A 27041-nucleotide genomic window follows, 5' to 3' on the forward strand; every position below is an offset into this window, starting at 1 on the left:
GAAGGGAGGAAGAAAAGGAGTAAGGAGAGAGGAAGGAAGGAAGGAAGGAAGGAAATGAGTAAAAGATGAAGGAAGTAAGGAGAGAAGGAAGGAAGGAAGAAAAGGAGTAAGGAGAGAGGAAGGAAGGAAGGAAGGAAGAAAGGAAGGGAAGGAAGGAGGGAAGGAAAGGAAGGAAGGAAGGAAGGAAGGAAGGAAGGAAAGAAAGGAGTAAGGAGGAAAAGAGGAAGGAAGGAAGAAAAGGAGTAAGGAGAGAGGAAGCTCTCAATCAAATGTAACTCTTTTTTTACAGAGCTGAAGACAAGATGAAGGAGCTTCTTTTTCAAATAATCTGCATCACTGTAGTCCTGCTCTGCGCTGCGGCTTCTCCTCCACTGAGCGAGGACACGCTGAAAAGTAAAACTAAAATCAATCCTTACTTATAACCCAACAGGAAGTGGTACAGAGCTTGATATTAACAGTGTGTTTGACTTGTGTGCAGACCTGTCTGATGCAGGGGAGCAGTATGTCAACGAGGAAATAAAGAGAGCTTTACTCGGGGTGAAGCAGATAAAGGAAATAATGGAGAGGAAAGAAGAGAAGCACAGACATCTCATGGACGCACTGAGACACAGCAAGGACAAGACAAAGGTACAAAATGTGCCTCTCTTACACCAGGGTTATTATAGTTCACTAAAACTAAAACTAGCAAAGAACAAATAATTTAGTAAACTGAAATTAAAATAAAAACTACAATTAAAACTCCCTGGATGACTTCCTGTCCTGCAGCAGCCGCTATGCTTCGTGGTTAAAGAATGAAATGAAAAAGGACTTGATGATAAAACATATTTGGTGTCACACATTGTTTCATCCTTTTCAGCTTCTACAGGTCAAGGCTTTCTCTTAACCCTCCTGTTGTCCTCGGGGGAAGAAGAAGGGAGGGAGGAAGGAGGAAGGAAAGGAGGGAGGAAGGGGGGGAGGAAGAAAAGGAGGAAAGGAAAGAAGGAAGGAGGGAGGGAGGGAGAAAGAAAAGGAGGGAAGGAAAGAAGGAAGGAGGGAGGGAGAAAGGAAAAGAGGTAGGGAGGGAGGAAGGACAGACGGAAGGAAGGGAGGAAGGACAGACGGAAGGAAGGAAGGGAGGAGGGAGGGAGGATAGAAGGAAAGGAAGGAAACTAAGGAAGGAAAGAAGGACGGAGGAAGAAGGAAGGAAGGACGGTAGGATGGAGGGAGGAAAAAAGAAAGGAGAGATGGAGGAATGAAAGAAGGAAGGGAGGAGGGAAAAAGGAAAAGAGGAAGGGAGGAAAGAAGGAACAGTCAGAACAGACACGGACGACACAAAGGTTAATACCTGAAAAACCAAAACTAAAACTAAGACTAAAACTAAACAAAAACTAAACTAAAAAAAAAGCTAACTGAAAAACTAAAGAAACTTCTAAACCTATAATAACCCTCTCTTACTCTGACATTGTCTTGACTGACGGCTGCAGATCTATTATTTTATATGTAATCATTCGTGATGTGAGAAAGCCACAGTCAAAGCAGCGTGAAGTCTGCGTGTGTTTTAGTAACATAACTTCTCACACAACATGACTGCTGGAGTTAAGCAGTTACATGTCAAGTCTTTAGTCTGCACCACATATTTTCTGCCAGGCTGCACAAAAAAGCCTCGCAGGGAAACCTCAAAGTTGACAGTGAATAATGAATGTGGGAGTTGGGGAGTGGGGGGGGTGGGTGGGTGAGGGGTGGGGGGGTGGGGGGGGGGGGTTGGTTTGGGGAGTTGCGGGTGAAGTTTACTATAATCAGGATAAATGAGCAGTCTGTAGATTCATCTGTTTTCTGTCGTTTCAGAATAAAACATGGGGTGTGTGTGTGTGTGTGTGTGTGTGTGTGTGTGTGTGTGTGTGTGTGTGTGTGTGTGTGTGTGTGTGTGTGTGTGTGTGTAAGGGCCCCATGAAGCACATCTTTATCCTCTCTGGTTTATTATGAGGTTGTGTTTGTGTGACAGGATTAAGCTTTTTTTCGGTTTCGGGGGGGGTTCCTTCTTTATTTGAGACAAAATGGTTAAACCGAAGAAGGAAGGAAGGAAGGACAGGAGGAAGGGAGGGAAGAAGGAAGGAAGGAAAGGAGTAAGGAGGAAAAGAGGAAGGAAGGAAGGGAGGAGAGAAGGAAGGAAAGGAGTAAGGAGGAAAAGATGAAGGAAGGACAGGAGGAAGGGAGGGAAGAAGGAATGAAAGAAAGGAGTAAGGAGGAAAAGAGGAAGGAAGTAAGGAGAGGAAGGAAGGAAGGAAGGAAGGAAGGAAGGAAGGAAGGAAGGAAGGAAGGAAGGGAAGGGAAGGAAAGGAAGGAAGGAAGGCAAGGAGTATGGAAGGAGGAGGGAGCAAAGAAAGAGGGAAGGAGGGGAAGAATGAGGGAAAAATAAAGAAAAAGGAAGGAATGAAAGAAGGAAAGAAGGAAGGAAGGAAGGAAGGAAGGAAGGAAGGAAGGAAGGAAGGAAGGAAAGAAGGAAGGAAGGAAGGAAGGAAGGAAGGAAGGAAGGGAAGGAAAGGAAAGAAGGCAAGGAGTATGGATGGAGGAGGGAGCAAAGAAAGAGGGAAGGAGGGGAAGAACGAAGGAAAAATAAAGAAAAAGGAAGGAAGGAAAGAAGGAAGGAAGGAAGGAAAGAAGGAAAGAAGGAAAGAAGGAACAGTCAGAACAGACAGGGTCAATTTGACCCGGGGAGGACGACAGGAAGGTTAAATGATATTTTATTAAAGCCCAAATTAAGTTACGTTTCAGAATAAAACATGGGGGTTGTGTGTGTGTGTGTGTGTGTGTGTGTGTGTGTGTGTGTGTGTGTGTGTGTGTGTGTGTGTGTGTGTGTAAGGGCCCCATGAAGCACATCTTTATCCTCTCTGGTTTATTATGAGGTTGTGTTTGTGTGACAGGATTAAGCTTTTTTTCGGTTTCGGGGGGGGGTTCCTTCTTTATTTGAGACAAAATGGTTAAACCGAAGAAGGAAGGAAGGAAGGACAGGAGGAAGGGAGGGAAGAAGGAAGGAAGGAAAGGAGTAAGGAGGAAAAGAGGAAGGAAGGAAGGGAGGAGAGAAGGAAGGAAAGGAGTAAGGAGGAAAAGATGAAGGAAGGACAGGAGGAAGGGAGGGAAGAAGGAATGAAAGAAAGGAGTAAGGAGGAAAAGAGGAAGGAAGTAAGGAGAGGAAGGAAGGAAGGAAGGAAGGAAGGAAGGAAGGAAGGAAGGAAGGAAGGAAGGAAGGAAGGAAGGGAAGGGAAGGGAAGGAAAGGAAGGAAGGAAGGCAAGGAGTATGGAAGGAGGAGGGAGCAAAGAAAGAGGGAAGGAGGGGAAGAATGAGGGAAAAATAAAGAAAAAGGAAGGAATGAAAGAAGGAAAGAAGGAAGGAAGGAAGGAAGGAAGGAAGGAAGGAAGGAAGGAAGGAAGGAAGGAAAGAAGGAAGGAAGGAAGGAAGGAAGGAAGGAAGGCAAGGAGTATGGATGGAGGAGGGAGCAAAGAAAGAGGGAAGGAGGGGAAGAACGAAGGAAAAATAAAGAAAAAGGAAGGAAGGAAAGAAGGAAGGAAGGAAGGAAAGAAGGAAGGAAGGAAAGAAGGAACAGTCAGAACAGACAGGGTCAATTTGACCCGGGAGGACGACAGGAAGGTTAAATGATATTTTATTAAAGCCCAAATTAAGTTACGTTTCAGAATAAAACATGGGGGTTGTGTGTGTGTGTGTGTGTGTGTGTGTGTGTGTGTGTGTGTGTGTGTGTGTGTGTGTGTGTGTGTGTGTATGCAAGGGCCCCATGAAGCACATCTTTATCCTCTCTGGTTTATTATGAGGTTGTGTTTGTGTGACAGGATTAAGCTTTTTTTCGGTTTCGGGGGGGGTTCCTTCTTTATTTGAGACAAAATGGTTAAACCGAAGAAGGAAGGAAGGAAGGACAGGAGGAAGGGAGGGAAGAAGGAAGGAAGGAAAGGAGTAAGGAGGAAAAGAGGAAGGAAGGAAGGGAGGAGAGAAGGAAGGAAAGGAGTAAGGAGGAAAAGATGAAGGAAGGACAGGAGGAAGGGAGGGAAGAAGGAATGAAAGAAAGGAGTAAGGAGGAAAAGAGGAAGGAAGTAAGGAGAGGAAGGAAGGAAGTAAGGAGAGGAAGGAAGGAAGGAAGGAAGGAAGGAAGGAAGGAAGGAAGGAAGGAAGGAAGGAAGGAAGGCAAGGAGTATGGAAGGAGGAGGGAGCAAAGAAAGAGGGAAGGAGGGGAAGAATGAGGGAAAAATAAAGAAAAAGGAAGGAATGAAAGAAGGAAAGAAGGAAGGAAGGAAGGAAGGAAGGAAGGAAGGAAGGAAGGAAGGAAGGAAAGAAGGAAGGAAGGAAGGAAGGAAGGAAGGGAAGGAAAGGAAGGAAGGCAAGGAGTATGGATGGAGGAGGGAGCAAAGAAAGAGGGAAGGAGGGGAAGAACGAAGGAAAAATAAAGAAAAAGGAAGGAAGGAAAGAAGGAAGGAAGGAAGGAAAGAAGGAAGGAAGGAAAGAAGGAACAGTCAGAACAGACAGGGTCAATTTGACCCGGGGAGGACGACAGGAAGGTTAAATGATATTTTATTAAAGCCCAAATTAAGTTACGTTTCAGAATAAAACATGGGGGTTGTGTGTGTGTGTGTGTGTGTGTGTGTGTGTGTGTGTGTGTGTGTGTGTGTGTGTGTGTGTGTGTGTGTGTGTGTGTGTGTGTGTGTGTGTGTGTGTGTGTGTGTGAAGGTTGTGTTTGTGTGACAGAATTAAGCTTTTTTTCTGTGTGGGTTTCGGGGGGGTTCCTTCAGGGGGCGATGCAGCTGGCGAGGGAAACAGAGCAGAAACTGAAGGAGGCTGAGTGGCAGTGTCAAGACTTAACCAAAGCAACCTTTGAGGAGTGTCGTCCTTGTCTTGAAGACACTTGTAAGACTTTCTTCACCTCAATGTGTCGACGTGGTTTCACATCTTTCTCATTCCAGGTTTGACTTTAAGATTATTCTCATAAATATGTCTTCAGAAATGAGTGGTTTATTCCTTCCTTTCCTTCCCCCCTTCCTTCTTTCCTCCCTTTCTTCCTTCCTTCTGTCCTTCCTCCGTCCTTTCCTTCCTTCTTCCTTCCTTTCCTTCCTCCCTCCCTTCTTTCCTCCCTCCTTCCTTCTCTCTTCCTTTCCTCCCCCCTGCCTTCCTCCCTTCCTTCCTTCTGTCCTTCCTCCGTCCTTTCCTTCCTTCTTCCTTCCTTCCTTCCTTCCTCCCTTCCTTCTTTTCTCCCTCCCTCCTTCTCTCTTCCTTTCCTCCCCCCTGCCTTCCTCCCTTCCTTCCTTCTTTCTTTCCTCCGTCCTTTCCTTCCTTCTTCCTTCCTCCCTTCCTTCCTTCCTTCTTCCCTCCCTCCCATCCTTCCTTCTTCCCTCCCTTTCTTCCTTCTTCCCTCCCTTTCTTCCTTCCTTCTTCCCTTCCCTCCTTTCCTTCCCTTTCATCCTTCCTTCTTCCCTCCCTCCCTTCCTTCCTTCTTCCCTCCCTTTCTTCCTTCCTTCTATCCTTCCTCCCTCCCTCCCTCCTTTTTTCTTTCTTTCCTTTCTTCCTTCCTTCCATCCTTTCCCTTCCTTCCTCCCTTCCTTCTTTTCTCCCTCCCTCTCTCTTCCCCCCCCCCCCACCTTCCTACCTTCCTCTCTTCCTTCTTTCCTCCCTTCGTCTTTTCCTTTCTCCCTCCCTCCTACCTTCCTTCTTTCCTCCCTCCCTCCTACCTTCCTTCTTTCTTTCCTCTCTGAACTCAAGAAAAGAAATCCTTTTTAAAAAAGAAAAAGAAAAAGAAATGAGTGATTTATAACAATCTCTATGAATCTCTCTTTCAAAGGTGGAGGAGTTTTTCAGAAAAATGGCGTCCCAGCTGGAAGCAACAGATCACGTTTACAATCAAAACGAGGAGAACGCAGATGGAGCCGACTCAGTTCAGATCCAGGTGGCAGAAGACAAAGCCGACCTGGAGCTGCTGCAGGCCGACACGTCGTTCAGCCAGCTGCTGACAAACATCAGCCTCCTGCACAACCAGAGCGTCCTCCTGGTCAAGAAGATGCAAGAGGAGTTCGGGAATACCTTCTCGGCGGCCTTCACGACTGAGCTGCAGCCAAGTTCTCTTTCCGGCATGCAGAGCGGTTCGAGTGCCGGCTTCTTCCGGACCGTGGGCCTGGATCACATCCTGGACTCGGTGTATGACTTTGGGAGGAACGTGCTGGAGGAATTCAGCTCCACGGTGGCTGATGTGTTCGAGGAGATAGAAGAAGCTGAGGAATATTTACAGCAATCAGGAAGAGGTACCTAACGCACAATGATATTAACCCTCCTGTTGTCCTCGAGTCAAGGAAGGAAGGAAGGGAGGAAGAAGGGAGGAAGGGAGGGAGTAAAGGAAAGAAGGAAGGGAGGAATGAAAGGAAGGAAGGCAGGGAGGAAGGGAGAAAGGGAGAAAGAAGGAAGGTAGGGAGGAAGGAAGGAGGAAGGAAGGAAGGAAGAGAGGGAGGGAGTAAAGGAAAGAAGGAAGGGAGGAAGAAAGGGAGGGAGTAAAGGAAAGAAGGAAGGGAGGAATGAAAGGAAGGAAGGAAGGACGGAGGAAATAAAGAAGGAAGGAAGGTAGGAGGGAGGGAGAGAGAAAGGAAAAGAGGAAAGAAAGAAGGACAGAGGAAATAAGGAAGGCGGGAAGGAAAGAAGGAGGGAGCGAGGAAGGAAGGAAGGAAGGAAGGAAGGAAGGAAGAAAGGAGGATGGAGGAAGGAAGGGAGGAAAGAGAGAGGAAGGAAAGAAAGCGAGAAGGAGGAATGGAGGAAAGAAGGAAGGCAAGAAGGGAGAGAGAAAGGAAAAGAGGAAGGGAGGAAGGAAGGAAAGAAGGGAGGAGGAGGAAGGAAGGACAGAATGGAGGAAGGAAGGGGGAGGGAGGAAGGCAGGAAGGAAGGAAGGGAGGAAAGAAGGAACAATCAAAACAGACGGGGTCAATTTGACCCGGTAGACGACAGGAAGGTTAAATAATAATAAGTTTGTTCACTTCATTTCCTCTCATCTGGTTTTATGTGTGTTCATCTCCACAGAAGCAGCAGGCTCAGTTCCTGGGTTTGGATCGTCTCAGAGCAGACATCTGTGTAAACGACTCCGCAGACAAGTATCAGAGTGCTGGCAGCTCCAAGGCTTGTGCGAGACATGTGAGGAGTATCTGTTAAAAGGTAAATCACTTGGTCTCTGACATCACCACCACCGTGCACGCCACCTGGATCCGTGCACACTTCCCTGTATGTCTCATTTTCGTTCAAGGGCCACATACAGACCAATTTGATCTCATGTGGGCCGGATCATTAAAAACATGGAGGGAGGGAGGGAGGGAGGGAGGGAGGGAGGGAGGGAAGGAAGGAAGGAAGGAAGGAAGGAAGGAAGGAAAGAAAGACAGGCAAAAGGAAGGAGGGAAGAAAGGAATGAAGGACAGATGGAAGGAGGGAAGAAAGGAAGGAAGGACAGATGGAAGGAGGGAAGAAAGGAAGGAAGGACAGATGGAAGGAGGGAAGAAAGGAAGGAAGGACAGATGGAAGGAGGGAAGAAAGGAAGGAAGGACAGATGGAAGAAAGGGAGGAGGGACAGATGGATGGAAGGAAGGAAGGAAGGAAGGAACAGAGGAAGGACAGATGGAAGGAACAGAGGAAGGACAGATGGAAGGAAGGGAGGAAGGACAGATGGAAGGAAGGAAGGAAGGAAGGAAGGAAGGAACAGAAGAAGGACAAATGGAAGGACAGATGGAAGGAAGGGAGGAAGGACAGATGGAAGGAAGGGAGGAAAGACAGATGGAAGAAAGGTAGGAAGGACAGAAGGGAGGAAGGAAAGACAGGCAAAAGGAAGGAGGGAAGAAAGGAAGGAAGGACAGATGGAAGAAAGGGAGGAAGGACAGATGGTAGGAAGGCAGGAAGGACAGATGGAAGGAAGGGAGGAAGGACAGATGAAAGGATGGTAGGAAGGACAGAAGGAAGAAAGGTAGGAAGGACAGAAGGGAGGAAGGACAGATGGAAGGAAGGGAGGAAAGACAGAAGGAAGAAAGGTAGGAAGGACAGATGGAAGGAAGGTAGGAAGGACAGATGGAAGGAAGGAAAAGAACACAGGAAGGAAAAGTGGGCCGGATTGCACCCCTCAGCGGGCCGGTTCTGGCCCGCGGGCCACATGTTTGACACGCCTGCTGTATGTGATCTCATGTGTGCTTCTTGCAGAGTGTCCCACCGTGCAGCAGTTGCACTCGGAGATGGAGGAGATGTACATGCTGCTGAACGCCTCCCGTCAGCAGTACGACGACAGGCTGCAGCTGGTCAAGAGACACACGGCCGACACCCAGAGGTGGCTCAGCAAGATGGACGACAAGTACGGCTGGGTCAGCCAGCTGTCTAACGGCACCCTGGGACCAGACAACATCTTCACTGTCATCACGGTACTGCTGCTGAGATTCTTTATTTTAACCCTCCTGTTGTCCTCCAGTCAAGGAAGGGAGGGAGGGAGGAAGGGAGGAAGGGAGGAAAGGAGGGAGGAAGGGAGGAAGGAAGAAGGAAGGAAAGGAGGGAGGAAGGAAGGAAGGGAGGAAAAGAAAGAAGGAAGGAAAGGAGGGAAGAAGGGAGGAAGGAAGAAGGAAGGAAAGGAGGGAGGAAGGATCCTTCCTTCCTTCCTTCCTTCCTTCCTTCCTTCCTTCCTCCTTTCCTCCCTTCCTCTTTTCCTCCTTGCTCCTTTCCTTCATTCCTTACTCCTTTCCTCCCTACCTCCTTCCTTCCTTCCTTCCTTCCTCCTTTCATTCCTCCCTTCTCTCCTAAATTCCTTCCTCTTTTGTCGTTACTCCTTTCCTTCCTTACTCCTTTCCTTCCTTCCTCCCTTCCTCTTTTCCTCCTCACTCCTTTCCTTCCTTCCTTAATCCTTTCCTCCCTACCTCCCTACCTCCTTCCTTCCTTCCTACCTTCCTTCCTCCCTCCCTTCCTCTTTTCCTCCTTTCCTTCCTTAGATATCTTTCAACATTACAATCTTTTTAGTGCCAAAGTCCCTCTTTTTGTTACTATACTTCCTCTGTAGCTCAACAGGGAAACACAAAGAGGGAATGTGGTGTTTAAACAGACAGTAAATGTGTCAGGTATCTACTTTATATGACTGAAGCCTCCACATAAGCTTCACATCAACTCTTAAATCACTGTGAGGACACACTGTGGATTCTGTCCTTCATCACTTCCATTAAAAGCATATCTGAAGGAGATCTTTTAATCATCAGTATGAACAGGAGGAATGATTACAGTGAGGAAAACTTCTGTCACTGCTCATTCATAGCCGTGAGCACTCCTCCCTCCTTTCCTTCCTCCCTTCCATCCTTCCTTCTTCCCTTCCTGCCTTCCTTCCTTCCTTCCTTCCTTCCTCCCATCAGTATGAACAAGAGGAATGATTACAGTGAGGAAAACTTCTTTCACTGCTCATTCATAGCAGTGAGCACTCCTCCCTCCTTTCCTTCCTTCCTTCCCTCCTTTCCTTCCTTCCTTCCTTCCTTCCTTCCTTCCTTCCTTCCTTCCTTCCTCCCATCAGTATGAACAGGAGGAATGATTACAGTGAGGAAAACTTCTTTCACTGCTCACTCACAGCACTGAGCCTGATGTCAGCACAAGAATCTACATTCTTTACATTTTTTACATTGCACTCCTCCCTCCTTTCCTTCCTCCCTTTCATCCTTCCTTCTTCCCTCCCTTTCATCCTTCCTTCTTCCCTCCCTTCCTCCCTTCTTCACTCCCTTCCTTCCTTCCTTCTTCCCTCCCTTCCTTCCTTCCTTATTCCCACCCTTCCTTCCTTCCTTCTTCCCTCCCTTTCATCCTTCCTTCTTCCCTCCCTTCCTTCCTTCCTTCTTCCTCCCTTTCATCCTTCCTTCTTCCCTCCCTTTCATCCTTCCTTCTTCCCTCCCACCCATCCTTCCTTCTTCCCTCCCTTCCTTCTTTCCTTCCTTCTTCCCTCCCACCCATCCTTCCTTCTTCAATCCCACCCATCCTCCCTCCCTCCCTTCCTTCTTTCTTCCCTCCCACCCATCCTTCCTTCTTCCCTCCCTTTCTTCCTTTCTTCTTCCCTTCCTTCCTTCCTTCTTCCCTCCCACCCATCCTTCCGTCTTCCCTCCCTTCCTTCCTTCCTTCATTCCTTCCTTCCTTCTTCCTCCCTTTCATCCTTCCTTCTTCCCTCCCTTCCTTTCATCCTTCCTTCTTCCCTCCCTCCCTCCCTCCCTCCCTCCCTCCCTCCCACCCATCCTTCCTTCGTTCCATCCATCCTTCCTTCTTCCCTCCCTTCCTTCCTCCCTTCCTTCTTCCCTCCCATCAGTATGAACAGGAGGAATGATTACAGTGAGGAAAACTTCTTTCACTGCTCATTCATAGCAGTGAGCCTGACGTCAGCACATTTTTTATATTTTCCAGGTGGATCCTCAGCAGATGAAGAGTAACACACCTAAATCTGACAGCAGTGTGGTTGTAACCATACTGGACTCCGCCCCCATAACCGTCTTGGTCCCGGCAGATCTGGAGGTGGAAGACCCCATTTTCATCCAGTATGTGGCCCAGGAGGCTCTGACGCTCCATAAACAGCAGATCAAAGGTACTGATTCACAATGCAAATAATAATATGCTATAATCTAAGACAGGGGTGTCAAACATGCGGCCCGTGGGCCAGAACCGGCCCGCTGAGAGGTGTGATCCGGCCCACTTTCATTTCTGTGTTCTTTTCCTTCCTTCCCTTTCTTCCTTCTGTCCTTCCTCCCTACCTTCCTTCCTTTTTTCCTTTCTTCCTTCGATCTGTCCTTCCTCCCTACCTTCCTTTTTTCCTTTCTTCCTTCGATCTGTCCTTCCTACCTTCCTTTTTTATTCCTTCCATCTGTCCTTCCTCCCTTCCTTCCTTCTGTTCTTCCTTTCTCCCTCCATTTCTTCCTTCTGTCCTTCCTTCTGTCCTTCCTACCTTCCTTTTTTATTCCTTCCATCTGTCCTTTCTCCCTTTCTTCCTTCTGTTCTTCCTTCCTCCCTCCATTTCTTCCATCTGTCCTAACTTCTTTCCTTCCTTCCTTCTGTCTGTCCCTCCTACCTTTCTTCCCTCTTTCCTTTCGTCTGTCTTTCCTTCCATCTGTCCTTCCTTCCATCTGTCCTTCCTCCCTTTCTTCCTTCCATCCTCCGTTTCTTCCATCTGTCCTTCCTCCCTTTCTTCCTTCTGTTCATCCTTCCTCCCTCCATTTCTTCCATCCTTCCTTCCTTCTTTCCTTCCTTCTGTCCTTCCTACCTTCCTGTTTTCCTGTCTTTGTTCGTTCCTTCCTTCCTCCGTTTCTTCCATCTGTCCTAACTTCTTTCCTTCCTTCCTTCTGTCTGTCCCTCCTACCTTTCTTCCCTCTTTCCTTTTGTCTCTTTCCTTCCTTCTGTCCTTCCTCCCTTTCTTCCTTCTGTTCTTCCTTCCTCCCTCCATTTCTTCCATCTGTCCTTCCTTCTTTCCTTCCTTCTGTCCTTCCTCCCTACCTGTTTTCCTGTCTTTGTTCGTTCCTTCCTTCCTCCGTTTCTTCCATCTGTCCTAACTTCTTTCCTTCCTTCCTTCTGTATGTCCCTCCTACCTTTCTTCCCTCTTTCCTTTTGTCTGTCTTTCCTTCCATCTGTCCTTCCTCCCTTTCTTCCTTCCATCCTCAGTTTCTTCCTTCCTACCTTTCTTCCCTCTTTCCTTTTGTCTGTCTTTCATTCTTTCCTTCCTTCCTTCCTTCCTTTTAACGATCCGGCCCACATGAGATCAAATTGGTTTGTATGTGGCCCTTGAATGAAAATGAGTTTGACACCTCTGATCTAAGACAATGAGGTAATGGGGACACTTCCCAAATCCCTACTGTCTCTGACTATATGTTAAAAGATTAAATGGATCTATAACCAATGTGGCATTTTTTGAATATTTAACTTTACTAGCTTGTTTTTCTCTACGCAGGAATGCAGTAACTTCACCTTCAGATGCTGGTGCCGGCTTTGTTACAGAAATACTTCAACTCATCTTTGTATAAAAACAAAACTTAAAAAATGCACTTTATAGATACTCGGGGCTTTTTGTTCATATATGTTCATTTTTAGAGTTTATAAATAAAAAATGTATATTTTGCTTCTTGACATTCGCTTCTTATTTGTTGTCACTGACTTTGCAATACTTACAGATGTTTGCAGGTTTATAGTTTCTTCAGATTTCTGATTCTGAAACATGAGAAAATAGGGCGCTTTTTTATTTTTATGGACTTCACATAAGAACAAGAAGTAGATCCTCAGCTCTCTGGGTTCCTGTCCATACTGGAGTTGAAGGAAATGAAGCAGCAGATATATTGGCCAAACAATTATTCAAATTAAACACAATAAATACAGAAATACTGTTAAGCAAGAATATCCATTATCCAAAAACACATGTAAAGAATCTGGCAGGAATATTGGGACAGGAAGACTTTTTATAATATGCAAACACAGATCAGAAATACTAAAATAAGGGTAAGGAGCCGGAGGAAAGAAATTATCATAGCTCGACTATTTAAAAAATTATATTCAATGACTAATACCAAAAAGTGGATTATAAAGAAGAGAAGCAATCCTAGTATATACATATTATGAGATAAAGAGTCAACAATAAAAGTAAATGCACAAATCCTATATCACACACATACACAAGTAGAAGAACATATAAATTGTGTTTTAATTTGGTTGTGTGACTCATTTTACTTTTTGCATTATTAGGCTTCCACAGCTGCTTCTCCTACTTCAGGCTTTCAGTGTAGAAACCTGAGTTGCTCCTTTCCTCACCTCGTACTACTGACTGTGAGATCTTCTCAGCAGGTAGAAGCTGCAACAAGGTTAATGATCCACACGTGACATTATAAAAAGAAGACATGACGTGCAAATGAGCGATAGAAAACCCATTGTCTTTGTTTTTGTTCATCCACCTATCTGCATGTTTTAATCTCGCGAGATCTCGTCACACCCCCTGGTCAAAATATAACTTTCCACAGGGATTTCTCAACATGTGTGTGTGTCTCACTGTCAGTCGAGTCTCTCCACGTGTCTAAATGCACGGCTGTGATTGGTGCAGCCAAAGTGGGCGTTCTAAACTGGGGCGGGAAGTACTTTTACCCGCCAGAATTGAAACGAACGCGCCACATCACATCTCAGAGCAGGACAACAGCAGCAGCAAAAAACTTAATTTCATCCACAAACATGCCTGCTACTTCAGAGATCCACACCGAGGAGCTGCACCGGGAGGCCGGCTTGGAGAAGCAGAAGGGCACACAGACGGAGGAGGAGAAGAAAGAGAAGAAGAAGAGCTCGTTTGGTTTATTTTGTGATGAACAAGGTTATCTGGATCAGATTGAATATATTCTGCAGCAGGGCCTCAGGAAGGGGGATCGCACCGGGACTGGGGTCGTGTCTGTGTTTGGGTCTCAGGCCAGATACAGTCTCCGAGGTGAGCAGCTGCATGTGATTGTGTGTGATTATTTATTTATGTGATGTGATGGAGACAAAGTATTTAAAGTATACAGCTCCTGTATTGAAGAGAAAGCTGCAAAATCACAATACTGAGCACTATATATAAGTAAAAGTTGTGCATTCATTCATTAAAAAAACATAACAAGTTATGACTGTAGTATGACCACATTTAGGTGGTACGAGTCGTTTTTAATGAGTACTGTCATTACTGTTATTAATGTATATATTTATGTTTTCAATTAGAAATCATATATTGTGTTAATTTGCAACGTTTATGTTAAACGTGGAGAGGGGCGGAACCTTTGTTCTGGCGGTTGTTTCTTCAGAGGCCATTTAGAGAGGAAACAAAACAAACGGTTTTCTTCTGCTTTTCCTGCTTAAAACAGACCAGTAACCGGTTAATGCGCTATTAAATATTACGTTATATCATCAGACATTAATAGCGTGAGTGTTTATAGAGAGGTTGTGACATGTTTTGATGAGTTATTTATGTTTAAACGACATTAATATGCGGGAGAAGTTTCCCGCGCGGACGCCATATTGTGCCGAGCGCGACTACAGTTGCACTATTTAAAGTGGGAATAAGTGACGTTAAAGCTGCTCTACGTTATGTATTTCTAGCCAGTTGTGATTTATGCGTGTTTATTGTGAATATGCACATTTGTTAAACGAATAATAACGGTTAATTTAATTGATGATGATGATAAAGAAATAATCATTAACCGTTACTACTGCTACTGGTTATTGTTAGTGGTACATTAATGTGTTTCAGGTGGTTAATGTGGAGCTGTTTTTATGTAGTTTTTACACTTTGGTAGTTTAATTTACACCTTTAAAAAAAAAAAAAAGTCATGTGGTGAAGCAAAGTAACTAAAACTGTCAATTAAATGTAGTTGGTGTAAAAAAAAAAAATGCAATATTTACCATTTGAAATTTGGTGGAATATGTTGTGTAAAAATGGAAATGTACAAGAACTAGCTCAGAGTTCAAATACTACAGTTTACAGTATTTTAGTCTTCTTTTTTTATACCATTAATTAAAAAAAACAAAAAGTGATGCAGACATGTTTGATAACCTGTTCCTGTTTTATTTGTAGATCAGTTTCCGCTGCTGACGACCAAGAGAGTGTTCTGGAGAGGAATCCTTGAAGAGTTGCTTTGGTTCATCAAGGTGAGACTGATAAAGAAAAGTATTATCACAAAATAAACGCCCTTTATTCCGGGTGGAGGCAGAAATATGAGATCTAAAACCTCAGCACCTAAAACAGAAGGTACCTGACCTTTTTTAAAAAATTGTTTTCTAATGCATCTGATAATCTTTGGTCCGTCTCAGGGATCCACGAACGCTAAGGAGCTGTCGGAGAAAGGAGTAAAGATTTGGGATGCAAACGGCTCTAGAGACTTCCTGGACAAGAGCGGGTTCACAGACCGAGAGGAGGGCGACCTCGGACCCGTGTACGGTTTCCAGTGGAGGCACTTTGGAGCCGAGTACACGAACATGCACGCAGGTATTTATCTATCTATCACCACATCCAGTCTTTACTGTTGAGCTACACACATTTCCTCCTGTTTTGAAGGTTTCCACACTTTTCTATTTTTGGTTATTTTTGATATCAGCACAATTATGATTTTTTGCAAGGCTCCAAAACTTGGATATTAATAGGAAGTTAATGAAAATAATGGCAGAAATAAGACAGAAAATGCCACTATAGCCACAGTTGAAGATCTCAGTGGGTAATTAACTTTTTTTAGGTACATTTTGGGCATCTTAAAGCTATAAAATGTGTTTATTTGGATGTACTGCTGCAGAATAAACCCACACAAAGCATTAGAGGGCATTCTAAGGGGGATAACTTTTTATAAAGACACAAAACTCCACTTTTAAAGACTAAATTTCTGATAAAAACACCTGAAAAGCTTCAATTCCTTACATCTGCAGCTTTATAACAGGATCATATTTTAAATGCAGCTAAACAAACTTCAAATGGTGATTTTTTATATATATATATATATATATATATATATCAGCACAATTGTGATTTTCTGCAAGGCTCCAGAACTTAAAGCTAGCTGCAGAAATTGAAGATATAATGGATATTAATAGGGAACTAAAGAACATTAAGACAGAAAATGCCACTATAGCCACAATTGAAGAAGTCAGTGTGTAATAATGAACTTTTTTAGGTACATTTTGGGCAGTTTACACCTATGAAATGTGTTTATTTGGATCTACTGCTGCAGAATAAACCACACAAAGCATTAGAGGGCATTTTAAGGGGGATAACTTTATGGAAAGACACAAAACTCCACTTTTAAAGACTAAATCTCTGATAAAAAGTTGCACAGAAACACCTGAACATTTCTGATAAAAACACCTGAACAGCTTCAATTCCTTACATCTGCAGCCTTTATAACAACAGGATCATATTTTAAATAGTGATTTTCTTGCCTTCCCTCATCAGATTACTCGGGACAAGGCGTCGACCAGCTGCAGAAAGTCATCGACACCATCAAGAAGAATCCAGAGGACAGACGGATCATCATGTGCGCCTGGAATCCCAAAGGTGCAGCAGAAGGATTAAATGAAACTCGGTGGTGCGTTTAAAGACAGCTCGTTAAGTCTGATTTTAATATTTTTTGTTTTTTTTGCAGACCTGCCCTTCATGGCTCTGCCCCCCTGCCACGCTCTCTGTCAGTTCTACGTGTGTGACGGCGAGCTGTCGTGTCAGCTGTACCAGCGCTCGGGTGACATGGGCCTCGGAGTGCCGTTCAACATCGCCAGCTACGCTCTGCTCACCTACATGATCGCACACATCACCGGACTCAAGGTGACGCCTCGCACTTCCTGTCAACACTACTTTGGTTTTGTGTTTTGTCTGCAGCAGCGAGGAGTTTAAATTAACTCAAGGAAACATTGTCATCTCATCTCAGCCTGTCTGTCTGGTTCATTTTAGTTTGAGCTGTTAACTTCTTTCCTTCCTTCCTTCCTCCCTCCCTCCCTCCTTCTTTCCTCCCTCCCTCCCTCCCTCCTTCTTTCCTCCCTCCCTCCTTCTTTCCTCCCTCCCTCCTTCTTTCCTCCCTCCCTCCTTCTTTCCTTCCTTCCTTACTCCCTCCTTCTTTCCTTCCTCCCTCCTTACTCCTTTCCTCCCTCCCTCCCTCCTTACTCCTTTCTTTCCTCCCTCCTCCTTACTCCTTACTCCCTCCTTACTCCTTTCTTTCCTTCCTCCCTCCCTCCTTACTCCTTTCCTTCCTTCCTTCTTCTCTCCCTCCCTCCTTACTCCTTTCCTTCCTTCCTTCTTCTCTCCCTCCCTCCTTACTCCTTTCTTTCCTTCCTTCCTTCCTTGACCTGAGGACAACAGGATGGTTAAAGTTAATCAAAACATTTGTTAATAACTGATGGGGGGAATTTATGAATGTGAATTAGTGTAGAGATTAATTATGAGTCCGAATATAAACGGTATATAAAGGTTAAAATTAAAGATTAAACAGTCTTGCTTCAGCTTTTCCTGCCTGTTAGTTATAGCTTAGTTTATAGATTTTACGACTTTGTGTTTGAACTCAGTGACTTTATTTCATGTTGCTTGTTTTTACCTTTTTTTTATTGTCCTTGTCTTCCTCTGCGAACTGTTTAAGAACTCTTTTTGTTTTTGTCTGGTCTCTGCAGCCGGGCGACTTCGTTCACACTCTGGGAGACGCTCACATCTACATCAACCACATCGAACCTCTTAAAGTACAGGTATGTTAAAAACTAATTTAGTTAGGGAGGGGGGGGGTTGTTTGTAAGAAAACTGAGAGATTAAATTTCTTTCTCTAAATGTCGTCCAGCTCCAAAGAGAGATCAGACCCTTCCCCAAACTGAAGATCCTGAGGAAAGTGGAGAGCATCGACGATTTCCGTGCTGAAGACTTTGAAATCTGTGACTATAACCCTCATCCCACCATCAAGATGCAGATGGCTGTTTAAAAGCCCAACTTTAAGATTATTATAATAGAGAGCTATATTATATATGGTTATTTTCAATGAGGAAAACACTTTCATTATCACTCTTGTTTTAAAATAGTTCTGCTTCATTTAACTTTTTAAACACATTTGGTACATATTTAAGTTCAATTACAACAACAGAAACAGTTAAATGCATTATTTTATTTTAAAAATTGTGATTTTGAGTGTTTTCTATTTGAAGTGTAAAAAGAAATCTACAGTCTAAGACTTTCTGGACTCAACTGTAGATCAGTGTTGTGAGTTTTTTTTTTTTTGTGTGTCCAAGTCTGAAATATTAGGTTAAATGTCTCTATTTTTAATATTTTGTAATTTTCTACCTGTGTAAATAAAGTTTTGTCAATTTGATTTGTATGAAAATGTTATTGAATCAGAAATCAAGAGGTTCATTTCCAAAAATCTATAATTGAAGCGGCTCAAAGTGTCAAATGCAATTTCCCTGATTTTAAACATTTTCTAATTTCATAATGGCTCATAATAGCTTGAGGTGAATTATTAAAATCAAAGTGCTCATTTCTTCGTGTGCAATGACTTCCATACGTCTCCGTCAGGGTAACGATGTTTCTGCACCGACGCTTCGAACATCTCACAAGAATATCCTGCTTCCTAAAAATGACAGAAAAGAAGAAAATGTCATGTGATTTAAAAATTGATTCAGGTTTGATTTGTGATTTGTAAAATATAGAAATAAGATTTACTGCCTTTTAAAGCAGGAAGGTTAAACTCTTAACCAACTAGTAAAAAGAAGGAAGGAAAAGGAGACGGTAAGGAAGAAAAAGGAAAATAAGACCGGAAGGAAGGAAAGACGAAGGAAAAGAAGACAGGAAGGAAAGACGCAGGAAAAGGAGACAGGAAGGAAGGAAGGAAAAGAAAGTAAAGCAGAGCTCATCGTACCTTGGGGGGCATATAGTGAGCGTCACGAATCACCACGGGACAAGTGAAGTGTTCGTGGAGATGATCGACGTATTCACACATTCTGAGGAGAAACAAACACAATATTAATTATAATATTTATAATAATTTAATCAGTTAAAATCTGAAAGGAAGCTCTCTCTCTCTCTGACCGGTTACTGAGGTCGGCAGACACGCAGATGTAGTCGAACAGAATCAGATGCTGGACGAGTTCACAGAGTCCGACTCCTCCAGCGTGAGGACAAACCGGCACTAGACAGGAAGTAAGAGTAATAAAGCTATGGAGCTGGCACTAGACAGGAAGTAAGAGGGTAATAAACCTATGGAGCCGGCACTAAACAGGAAGTAAGAGGGTAATAAAGGTATGGAGCCGGCACTAGACAGGAAGTAGGAGGGTAATAAAGCTATGGAGCCGGCACTAAACAGGAAGTAAGAGGGTAATAAAGGTATGGAGCCGGCACTAGACAGGAAGTAGGAGGGTAATAAAGCTATGGAGCCGGCACTAAACAGGAAGTAAGAGGGTAATAAAGGTATGGAGCCGGCACTAGACAGGAAGTAGGAGGGTAATAAAGCTATGGAGCCGGCACTAGACAGGAAGTAAGAGGGTAATAAACCTATGGAGCCGGCACTAGACAGGAAGTAAGAGTAATAAAGCTATGGAGGCACAAAGCTGACAAAAGACAGAAAACGTGTAAAAAAGTGAATACATAAATTATTAAAGCGTGATGTAAAAATAAATGTAAAGCTTTATATGTTACTTTAAGCTCCATAATAATAGTATCCATAATACTGAAGTATTAAAAAAAAGACATATAAATATGTATTGTTTTGATGTATTGGAGGTAAAACAAAACTAATCTTTTATACTCAATTTGAACGAGTTAGGTCATTTTATTATTAGCATTCAGATATATTTCTAATTTGTCTGCCTTTTGCTGCTTTCAGGGCTCCACACAAAAAATAAACTTTATTTTGTCACTTTTAAGGCTCCATACAAAAATAAACCTTTATATTGCTTGTTATTTATTTATATTTTATATTATTTATATATGTATATTTATTTTATATATTTATATTTATTTATTTATATTATTTTTTATAATGCTTTCCACATTGTAAAAAAATGTTATAATCACTGTCTTTATGTATTGGAGGTAGAGTAAAATATTTTATTAATGTTTTTTTACTATTTATTTTTACTATTTTACTAATAAACCATATTTTGTCATTTTCGAACCTCCATACAAAGTAAACCTTAATGTTGCTTTCCACATTATTAAAAAAATGGACTTGGAGGTAAAGTAAAAGCTTTTATTAATATTTTTTTTACTAATAAACCATATTTTGTCGTTTCTGAGCCTCCATACAGAAATCAAACCTTAATATAGTTGCTTCCCACATGTTTCTCTTGCGTATCGCCTGTCATCAGATCTTTACCTCTGAACTTGTGAGCCATCAGCAGCACGGCCAGGTTCTCGTTGACGCTGCCCAGCCGACAGCTGTCGATCTGGACGAACTGCAGAGCCGAGGCCTGAAGGAACTGCTTAAACATCACCCTGTTATGACACTAGAGAGGAAACAGGAAACAGTCACTTAAACTTCCTGTCGTCCTCCCGGGTCAAATTGACCCCATCTGTTTTGATTGTTCCTTCTTTCCTTCCTTCCTTCTATCTGTCCTCCCTCCCTCCTTCTCTCCTTCCTCTCTCTTTCCTCCCTTCCTTCTTTCCTTCGTCGCTTCTGTTCTTCCTTCCTCCCTCCCTGTCTCCTTCCTCCCTCCTCCCTTCTCTATTTCTTTCCTCCCCCTCCTTTCCTTCCTTCCATCCTTCCTCCCTCCCTCCTTCTTCCTCCCTCCTTTCCTTCCTTCCTTCCTTCCTCCCTCCCTTCCATCCATCCTTCCTCCCTCCCTCCCTCCCCTTTCTTCCTTGCTTCTGTCCTTCCTTCCTCCCTGCCTCCTTCCTTCTCTCTTTCTTTCCTCCCCTTACCTTCCATCCTTCCTCCCTCCCTCCCGACTCCCCTTCTCCTTCCTCCGTTCCTTTCCTTCCTCCTTCCCTCCCTCCTTTCCTTCCTTCTTCCTCCCTTCCATCCTTCCTCCCTCCCTCCTTTCCTTCCTTCTTCCTCCCTTCCATCCTTCCTCCCTCTGTTCCCTTCCTTCCTTCCTTCCTTCCTTCTTCCTCCCTTCGAGGACAACAGTCACTTAACTAGAGATTATCATGTGATCAGCTGATGATGCGTCTGGCAGAATAAAAAGCTCTGACCTGCTCTCCTGTTGCCACTCCGATCCCGAGCGGAGCCAAAGCCTGCAGCGACAGAGCCAAACATCTTTTATATTATATTAACTCTGATGCAGACGTGTGAGCGGAAGAAGAAACAGGAAAATAAAAAACACCTTGGAAATAGCTGCGTGACCCAGGATGTCATCTGGAGACGTCGGCTCCTCGATCCAAAGAGGTTTGAACTCGGCCAGGCTGCTCACCCAGCTGATAGCCTCGGATACGTCCCATCTCTGGTTGGCATCGATCATCTGATACAACAAATACAAAACACACCAGTCAGCTGTTTTATAATGTAAGAGGAAGTGAGAAATAAGGGTTGGCAGGATGAGCAGTTCAAAAATATTGTATCTAGGTCAAAAGAAAGAAAGAAAGAAAGAAAGAACAAACAAGTTGAAGGAAAGAAAGAAAGAAAGAAAACAAACAAGTTGGAGGAGGAAAGAAAGAAAGAAAGACAGCAAGAAGTTGAAGGAGGAAAGACAAAGAAAGAGGAGGAAGAAGAGAAAGAACAAGAAGGAGGAGGAGGAGAGGATGAAAGAAAGAAAGAAAGAAAGAAAGATCAAGAAGTTGGAGGAAAAAAAGAAAGAAAGAAAGAAAGAAAGAAAGAAAACAAACAAGTTGGAGGAGGAAAGAAAGAAGAGAAAGAACAAACAAGAAGTTGGAGGAGGGAAGACAGAAAGAAAGAGGAGGAAGAAGAGAAAGGACAAGAAGGAGGAGGATGAGAGGATGAAAGAAAGAAAGAAAGAAAGAAAGAAAGAAAGAAAGAAAGTTGAATTATTTGGTACAAAGTTTTTATGGTTACACCACTTAGACATTTTTGCCATAATCCTCTAATATATTCTCTCTAAATGGATTAAAAGCAGAAATTTGATGCTGGGTCCACAAAAAAAGAATGTGTGCAAGTTATTCATACGTTTATTTTCACATTTTAACCCTTTAAATTTGGTTACACCACATGGACACAAAAAACATGTTCCTACCAGAGTGTTATCAGGTCCAATCATTTCTCTTATGAGGCGACATCTGCGTTTATCGTCCTCTAGATCAGCACCAACCTTCACCTTAAACCTGCTCCAACCAGCTTTAAGTGCATCTGTGCAGAGCTGCAGAACACACACACACACACACACACACACACACACACACACACACACACACACACACACACACACACACACACACACACACACACACACACAGTGTTATTTAGCCCTCCTGTTGTCCTCGAGTCAAGGAAGGAAGGAAGGAAAGGAAGGAGGGAAGGAAAGGAGGAAGGAAGGAAGGAAGGAAATGAACGAAGCAAGGATGGAGGAAAGAAGGAAGGAAGGAAGGTAGGTAGGAGGGAGGGAGGGCAGGGCGAAAGGAAAAGAGGAAGGGAGGAGGGAAAGAAAGAAGGAGAGAGGAAGGAAGGACAGAAGGACGAGGGAAGGAAGGAAAGACGGAGGGAAGGAAAGAAGGACAGAGGAAAGAAGGAAGGGAGGAAGGAAGGAGAGAAGCAAAGAAGGAAGGAGGGAGGAAGGACAGACGGAAGGAATGAGTGAAGGAAGGAAGGAAGGAAGGAAGGAAGGAAGGAAGGAAGGAAGGAAAGGAGGAAAGAGAGAAGAAGGAAAGAAAGAGAGAAGGAAGGAAGGAAGGAATAAAGGAAGGAAGGAAGGAAGGAAGGTTTTTCTAGCAGCATCACCTGTTGGAGCTGCTGGTCTGGGTATCCGAGCCAAGCACAGGAAGTGGTGTACGCAGGATAACCGTCAGTCAGCATCTGATCCTCTGACAGGAAGTGAGACAAACAGTCAGTCTGATCATTAAAACTCTGCTCTATGGAGCTGCTTTAATCTTTAATGAAATCACAGCCAGCTAAAAGCATAAAAGCATAAAATCACTCCTGTTACTAAAGAGGCGGTTTGGTTTCTCACCTCTCTGCTGCTTCCCCTCCTGAGCTTTCACCAGCAGCTCTGAGACACAACACAGACAACAGGGATGTTAAATATAAGGTCCGTGGGCCAGGGCCGGACGGCCAAGGAGTCCAATCCAGCCCACTTTCCTTCCTTCCTTCCTTCTTTCCTTCCTTCCTTCCTGATTCGTGACGCTCATTATATGCCCCCGAAGGTACGACTAGCTCTGCTTTACTTTCTTTTCCTTCCTTCCTGTCTTCTTTCCTTCCTTCGTGTCTTCTTTTCCTTCCTTCCTGTCTTCTTTCCTTCCTTTCTGTGTTTTACCTTCCCTCCTGTCTCCTTTTCCTTCCTTCCTGTCTTCTTTTCCTTCCTGCCTTTCTTCCTTCTATCTTTCCTTCCTGTCATCTGTCCTTCCTTCCTTCTTTCCTTCCTTCTTTCCTTCCTGTCATCTGTCCTTCCTTCCTTCTTTCCTTCCTGTCATCCGTCCGTCCTTTCTTGTTTTCCTTCCTTCCTTCCTTCTTTCTTTCTTTCCTTCTTGTCCTTTCCTTCTTTCCTGTCTTCTTTTCCTTCCTGCCTTTCTTCCTTCTATCTTTCCTTCCTGTCATCTGTCCTTCCTTCCTTCTATCTTTCCTTCCTGTCATCTGTCCTTCCTTCCTTCTATCTTTCCTTCCTGTCATCTGTCCTTCCTTCCTTCTATCTTTCCTTCCTGTCATCTGTCCTTCCTTCCCTCTTTTTACTAGATATGAATTTGACCTTCCTTCTTTAAAAAGCAGCAGATCTCTTATTTCTCTTATTTCTACAGATTAATAAACTCGTCTCACCTAAAGCTTCTTCCTCCGTTAGAACATCAGTGATGTATCTGAAGTCAATGCATGAAACGATCTGCTTCGGATCCTAAAAACACACACACACACACACACACACACACACACACACACACACACACACACACACACACACACACACACACACACACACACACACACACACACACGATATTTCCCCTGAGATCAAATCCAGGACAAATTCACTCATCTAAACTAAATCAGCTGTGACTCACCATGTCCGCCAGCAGCTTCCACAGCGGCTACAGGAAGTAAAACCAAAATAATAATGATGAGGAAGATGAGAACAGGCTGTGAGTCAAACACAGTCATGCTTGTAAAGGAAATGTTTTTAAATGATGCTCCACCTTGCCCTCCGCTCTCGCCCACAGGTCCCACACAGCGTTTAAGACCGCAGCCGTAGCCAACTGGATCACTCCTTTCTCCGGGCCGAGCTGTGGAGACACAGTCAATGTTAAATAGAGAAGAAAGAAAAGAGGCAGGAAGTGAATCATTTGAAGAAGGAAGGAAGGGAGGGAAGACGGAAGGAATGGAGGAAGAAGGAAAGAAAGGAGGGAGTAAGGAAGGGAGGAAAGGAAAGGAAAGGAAAGGAAAGGAAAGGAAAGGAAAGGAAAGGAAAGGAAAGAAGGTAGGAGGGAGGGAGGAAAGAAGGATAGACAGAAGGAAGGAAGGGAGGAAAGGAAAGAAGGAAGGGAGGAGGGAGCAAGGAAAGAAGGAAGGAGGGAGGGAGGCAGAAAGGGAAAAAGGAAGGGAGGAAAGAAGGACAGAGGAAAGAAGGAAGGAATGAAGGAAGGATGGAAGGAAAGAAGGACAGACGGAAGGAAGGGAGGAAAGAAGGAAGGGAGGAAGGTAGGGGGGAGGAAAGAAAGAGAGAAGGGGGAAGGAAGGAAAGAAGGAAAAAGTTTAATTCAATGGTCAGAAAGAAGCATTATAGGTGAGTCTGAATAAAATCCATGAAAAGATTTGATCATGTTTGCAAAGTGCTGCACAGAAAAGAGAGAAAAGAAAAGATGATATAATTAAAGCGAGGGAGGTTGTGTTAATATGACCTGAGGGAGGTTGTGTTATCTTACCCATCTCATCTGGCCGTCGCTGGTCAGGAGGCGATAAAATCCACGGAAGTCGCTCACTATCTCCTCCAGAGTTTTCCCGATGACGAGATGTTTCAGAGCCTCCACGGCACAAACCACTGCAGGTATTATACACAAGCAGAGATCACACTCTAAGACAGGGGGGTCACACTCATTTTCATTCAAGGGCCACATACTGTCCAATTTAATCTCACGTGGGCCGGATCATTAAAAAGATGGATGGAAGGAAGGAAGGAAGGAAGGAAGGAAAGAAGGAAGGAAATGAAGGAGGAGAAGGAAGAGTAGACAGGAATGAAAGACGGAAGGAATAAAGGAATGAAGGAATAAAGGAAGGAAGGAAGGAAGGAAGGAAGGAAGGAAGGACAGATAGAAGGAAGAAAGAAAGGAAAAGAAGGCGGAGAAGGAAGAGTAGACAGGAATGAAAGATGGAAGGAATAAAGGAAGGAGGGAAGGACAGATAGAAGGAAGAAAGGAAGGAAAAGAAGGCGGAGAAGGAAGAGTAGACAGGAATGAACGACGGAAGGAATAAAGGAAGGAGGGAAGGAAGGAAGGACAGATAGAAGGAAGAAAGGAAGGAAAAGAAGGAGGAGAAGGAAGAGTAGACAGGAATGAAAGACGGAAGGAATAAAGGAATGAAGGAATGAAGGAATGAAGGAAGGAAGGAAGGAAGGACAGATAGAAGGAAGAAAGGAAGGAAAAGAAGGCGGAGAAGGAAGAGTAGACAGGAATGAAAGACGGAAGGAATAAAGGAAGGAGGGAAGGAAGGAAGGACAGATAGAAGGAAGAAAGGAAGGAAAATAAAGACAGAAAGGAAGGAAGGGAAGATATAAGGAAAGGAGGAATAAGGAAAGTGGGCCGGATCAGAGCCCTTGGCAGGCCGGATCTGGCCCACGGGCCACATGTTTGACATCCCTGCTCTAAGAAGATAGAAGCTTAGAAATTAAACATTATTATTTTTATTCCTTTGATGCATAAAAACATCAGAACATTATGAAAAATGACGATCAGAGTATCAATTAAGTTTCCAAAAATCACAAACATATTTAATAAGACCAAGGAAAGAAGCATATTCTCAATTTTCTCAGTTATAAGAACCTGACTTCATCAAATCTTGCTTTAAAATGACTCAAACAACTGATTGATTATCAAAAGTTAATTTTCTGATCAATCATTGCAGCTATAAATCATATTTATTATCGTTAAACTGAAACCGCTGCAGCAGAAATGCATTACTTTGACTTTAACTGAAACAACCACAAGATGGCAGTATGAGGCTCAACTTTACACATTCAGGAAAGTGAGTAAGGAAATGATGCGTTCAGGTGGCGTGGGAAATATGCAAACTGTTCTGACACCGTTATTTATTGGTATTTAAGCATTTAGAGACGTGTTGGTGTTTCTTGTTTGTTTGTTTTGAGTGTGACACCTATGAATTGTATGTGTCTAATAAAACATATGGATAATTAAAACTATTTTAATAATATAATGTAATATTTTCGGCATGACATGTAATTAAATGTATGTTATTTGTCATAAAACAACTGGTTTTGGTCTAATTTATACATAAAACCTTTGTTATTTGCATAATCTGCTTTTGATTGATAATTCTTTATACTCATTTTATTTGTATTTTATTATATTTACTTTGATATTCTAATTTTACTACTTTATTTTACACTATTTTATCATTCTATATTTTATCTTCTATTCTTGTTGATTTTATTAATCTGTTTTTCTTTTTAATCTCTTTCTTAACCTAGATTTTAGTCTAGCTTTTACCAAACTTCATCTTATGTATTTCATTTTACTTTTCTTTTGCCTTTTTAATCTATTTTAACCCCAATTCTTTTTAACTCTAACTTTCAATAAACCTTTTCTCTTATTTTACCTATTTTATTTAACTTTTATAATCATTTTTATCATCCTTATTTTCACTCTTGCGTGCTAGTCTCAATTTTTATCTTTTAATTTAGTCTTTGTTTTTAATTCTCTCATCATTTTTATTCCTTTTCTTCATGTTGCCCCTTGTTCTGTCTTATTATCAGCTTGTCTATAAACTGTGAAGCACTCTAAACTACATTAACCTTAATAAAAAGCTGCTCAATAAATAAGATTTGATAAAGTTGTATTTACATCATGGATACTCTAAAATCCGACTTTTAACGGAGCACCTGAACGCGGCAGCAGCAGCAGACGCTTGCAGACGTTCCCGTAAAACTTCCACACCGTTTTATTCCTTAAATGCATTCACCACATTTTATAACTCTTACCAATCTCTGTGCCTTTCCCCAAAGTGAACGTGAGGCCGAAACCTGTCAGTCCGCAGTCCGTGTGGAGGATCACATAGGCGGCTGAGTAATCCGGATCTGTGTGCTGGAAAAGAAACGTTGCAAAGAACTGCTTCAAACTTTCACTCACTTATAAAACTAAACATGTATGCATGGTGCAGAAACCTCCTCACCATCGCGTCTGAGCCATGCTGCTCCAGAGATGTAGGAAACCTCACATCCCTCACTGTCAGATTAATTATTTTATGCAACATTTTGTCACCCTGGTTGCATTTGTCAGTTT

At 43.2% G+C, this 27041-nt stretch overlaps 3 protein-coding genes across 3 annotated transcripts; 2 read left to right on the top strand and 1 right to left on the bottom strand.

Moving 5' to 3' along the window:
• The first annotated feature begins 302 nt into the window (after positions 1–302).
• Positions 303–12759, top strand: LOC128382824 (clusterin-like protein 1). The gene is made up of 8 exons (XM_053342824.1): positions 303–393; positions 479–627; positions 4774–4944; positions 5817–6273; positions 7040–7168; positions 8195–8409; positions 10403–10580; positions 12719–12759. Exons 1-8 carry the CDS (start codon positions 303–305, stop codon positions 12757–12759), a joined length of 1431 nt encoding a protein of 476 aa, XP_053198799.1.
• Positions 12760–13151: 392 nt separating this feature from the next.
• tyms (thymidylate synthetase) lies at positions 13152–17540 on the top strand. Its single transcript, XM_053342131.1, has 7 exons — positions 13152–13442; positions 14562–14635; positions 14798–14972; positions 15927–16028; positions 16117–16292; positions 17129–17200; positions 17290–17540. The coding sequence occupies exons 1-7, from the start codon at positions 13196–13198 to the stop codon at positions 17425–17427; spliced, it is 984 nt and encodes a 327-aa protein (XP_053198106.1). The 5' UTR covers positions 13152–13195; the 3' UTR covers positions 17428–17540.
• A 103-nt stretch (positions 17541–17643) lies between these two features.
• Positions 17644–27037, bottom strand: enosf1 (enolase superfamily member 1). The gene is made up of 15 exons (XM_053342114.1): positions 26932–27037; positions 26741–26843; positions 24453–24568; positions 23727–23813; positions 23595–23621; positions 23356–23428; positions 22556–22594; positions 22327–22409; positions 21626–21748; positions 20762–20896; positions 20631–20672; positions 19813–19942; positions 18528–18627; positions 18358–18439; positions 17644–18069 (listed from the first exon to the last, which is right to left on the bottom strand). The coding sequence occupies exons 1-15, from the start codon at positions 27010–27012 to the stop codon at positions 17974–17976; spliced, it is 1317 nt and encodes a 438-aa protein (XP_053198089.1). The 5' UTR covers positions 27013–27037; the 3' UTR covers positions 17644–17973.
• Between the last annotated feature and the right edge of the window lie 4 nt (positions 27038–27041).

The sequence above is a fragment of the Scomber japonicus genome, chromosome 21 (assembly GCF_027409825.1).
Source record: "Scomber japonicus isolate fScoJap1 chromosome 21, fScoJap1.pri, whole genome shotgun sequence".
In the NCBI taxonomy this organism is placed as follows: Eukaryota; Metazoa; Chordata; class Actinopteri; order Scombriformes; family Scombridae; genus Scomber; species Scomber japonicus.

Excerpts from the sequence above, each read along its gene's own strand:
- enosf1 (XM_053342114.1), bottom strand. The coding sequence starts at position 27,012 with ATGTTGCATAAAATAATTAATCTGACAGTGAGGGATGTGAGGTTTCCT. Across the intron at positions 24,569-26,740 it reads GGGGAAAGGCACAGAGATTG|TGGTTTGTGCCGTGGAGGCT; the intron begins GTAAGAGTTATA and ends TAATACCTGCAG. Across the intron at positions 22,595-23,355 it reads AACGGAGGAAGAAGCTTTAG|AGCTGCTGGTGAAAGCTCAG; the intron begins GTGAGACGAGTT and ends GTTGTGTCTCAG.
- tyms (XM_053342131.1), top strand. The coding sequence starts at position 13,196 with ATGCCTGCTACTTCAGAGATCCACACCGAGGAGCTGCACCGGGAGGCC. Across the intron at positions 14,636-14,797 it reads AGTTGCTTTGGTTCATCAAG|GGATCCACGAACGCTAAGGA; the intron begins GTGAGACTGATA and ends GGTCCGTCTCAG. Across the intron at positions 14,973-15,926 it reads GTACACGAACATGCACGCAG|ATTACTCGGGACAAGGCGTC; the intron begins GTATTTATCTAT and ends TTCCCTCATCAG.
- LOC128382824 (XM_053342824.1), top strand. The coding sequence starts at position 303 with ATGAAGGAGCTTCTTTTTCAAATAATCTGCATCACTGTAGTCCTGCTC. Across the intron at positions 7,169-8,194 it reads TGAGGAGTATCTGTTAAAAG|AGTGTCCCACCGTGCAGCAG; the intron begins GTAAATCACTTG and ends TGCTTCTTGCAG. Across the intron at positions 10,581-12,718 it reads CCATAAACAGCAGATCAAAG|GCTTCCACAGCTGCTTCTCC; the intron begins GTACTGATTCAC and ends TTGCATTATTAG.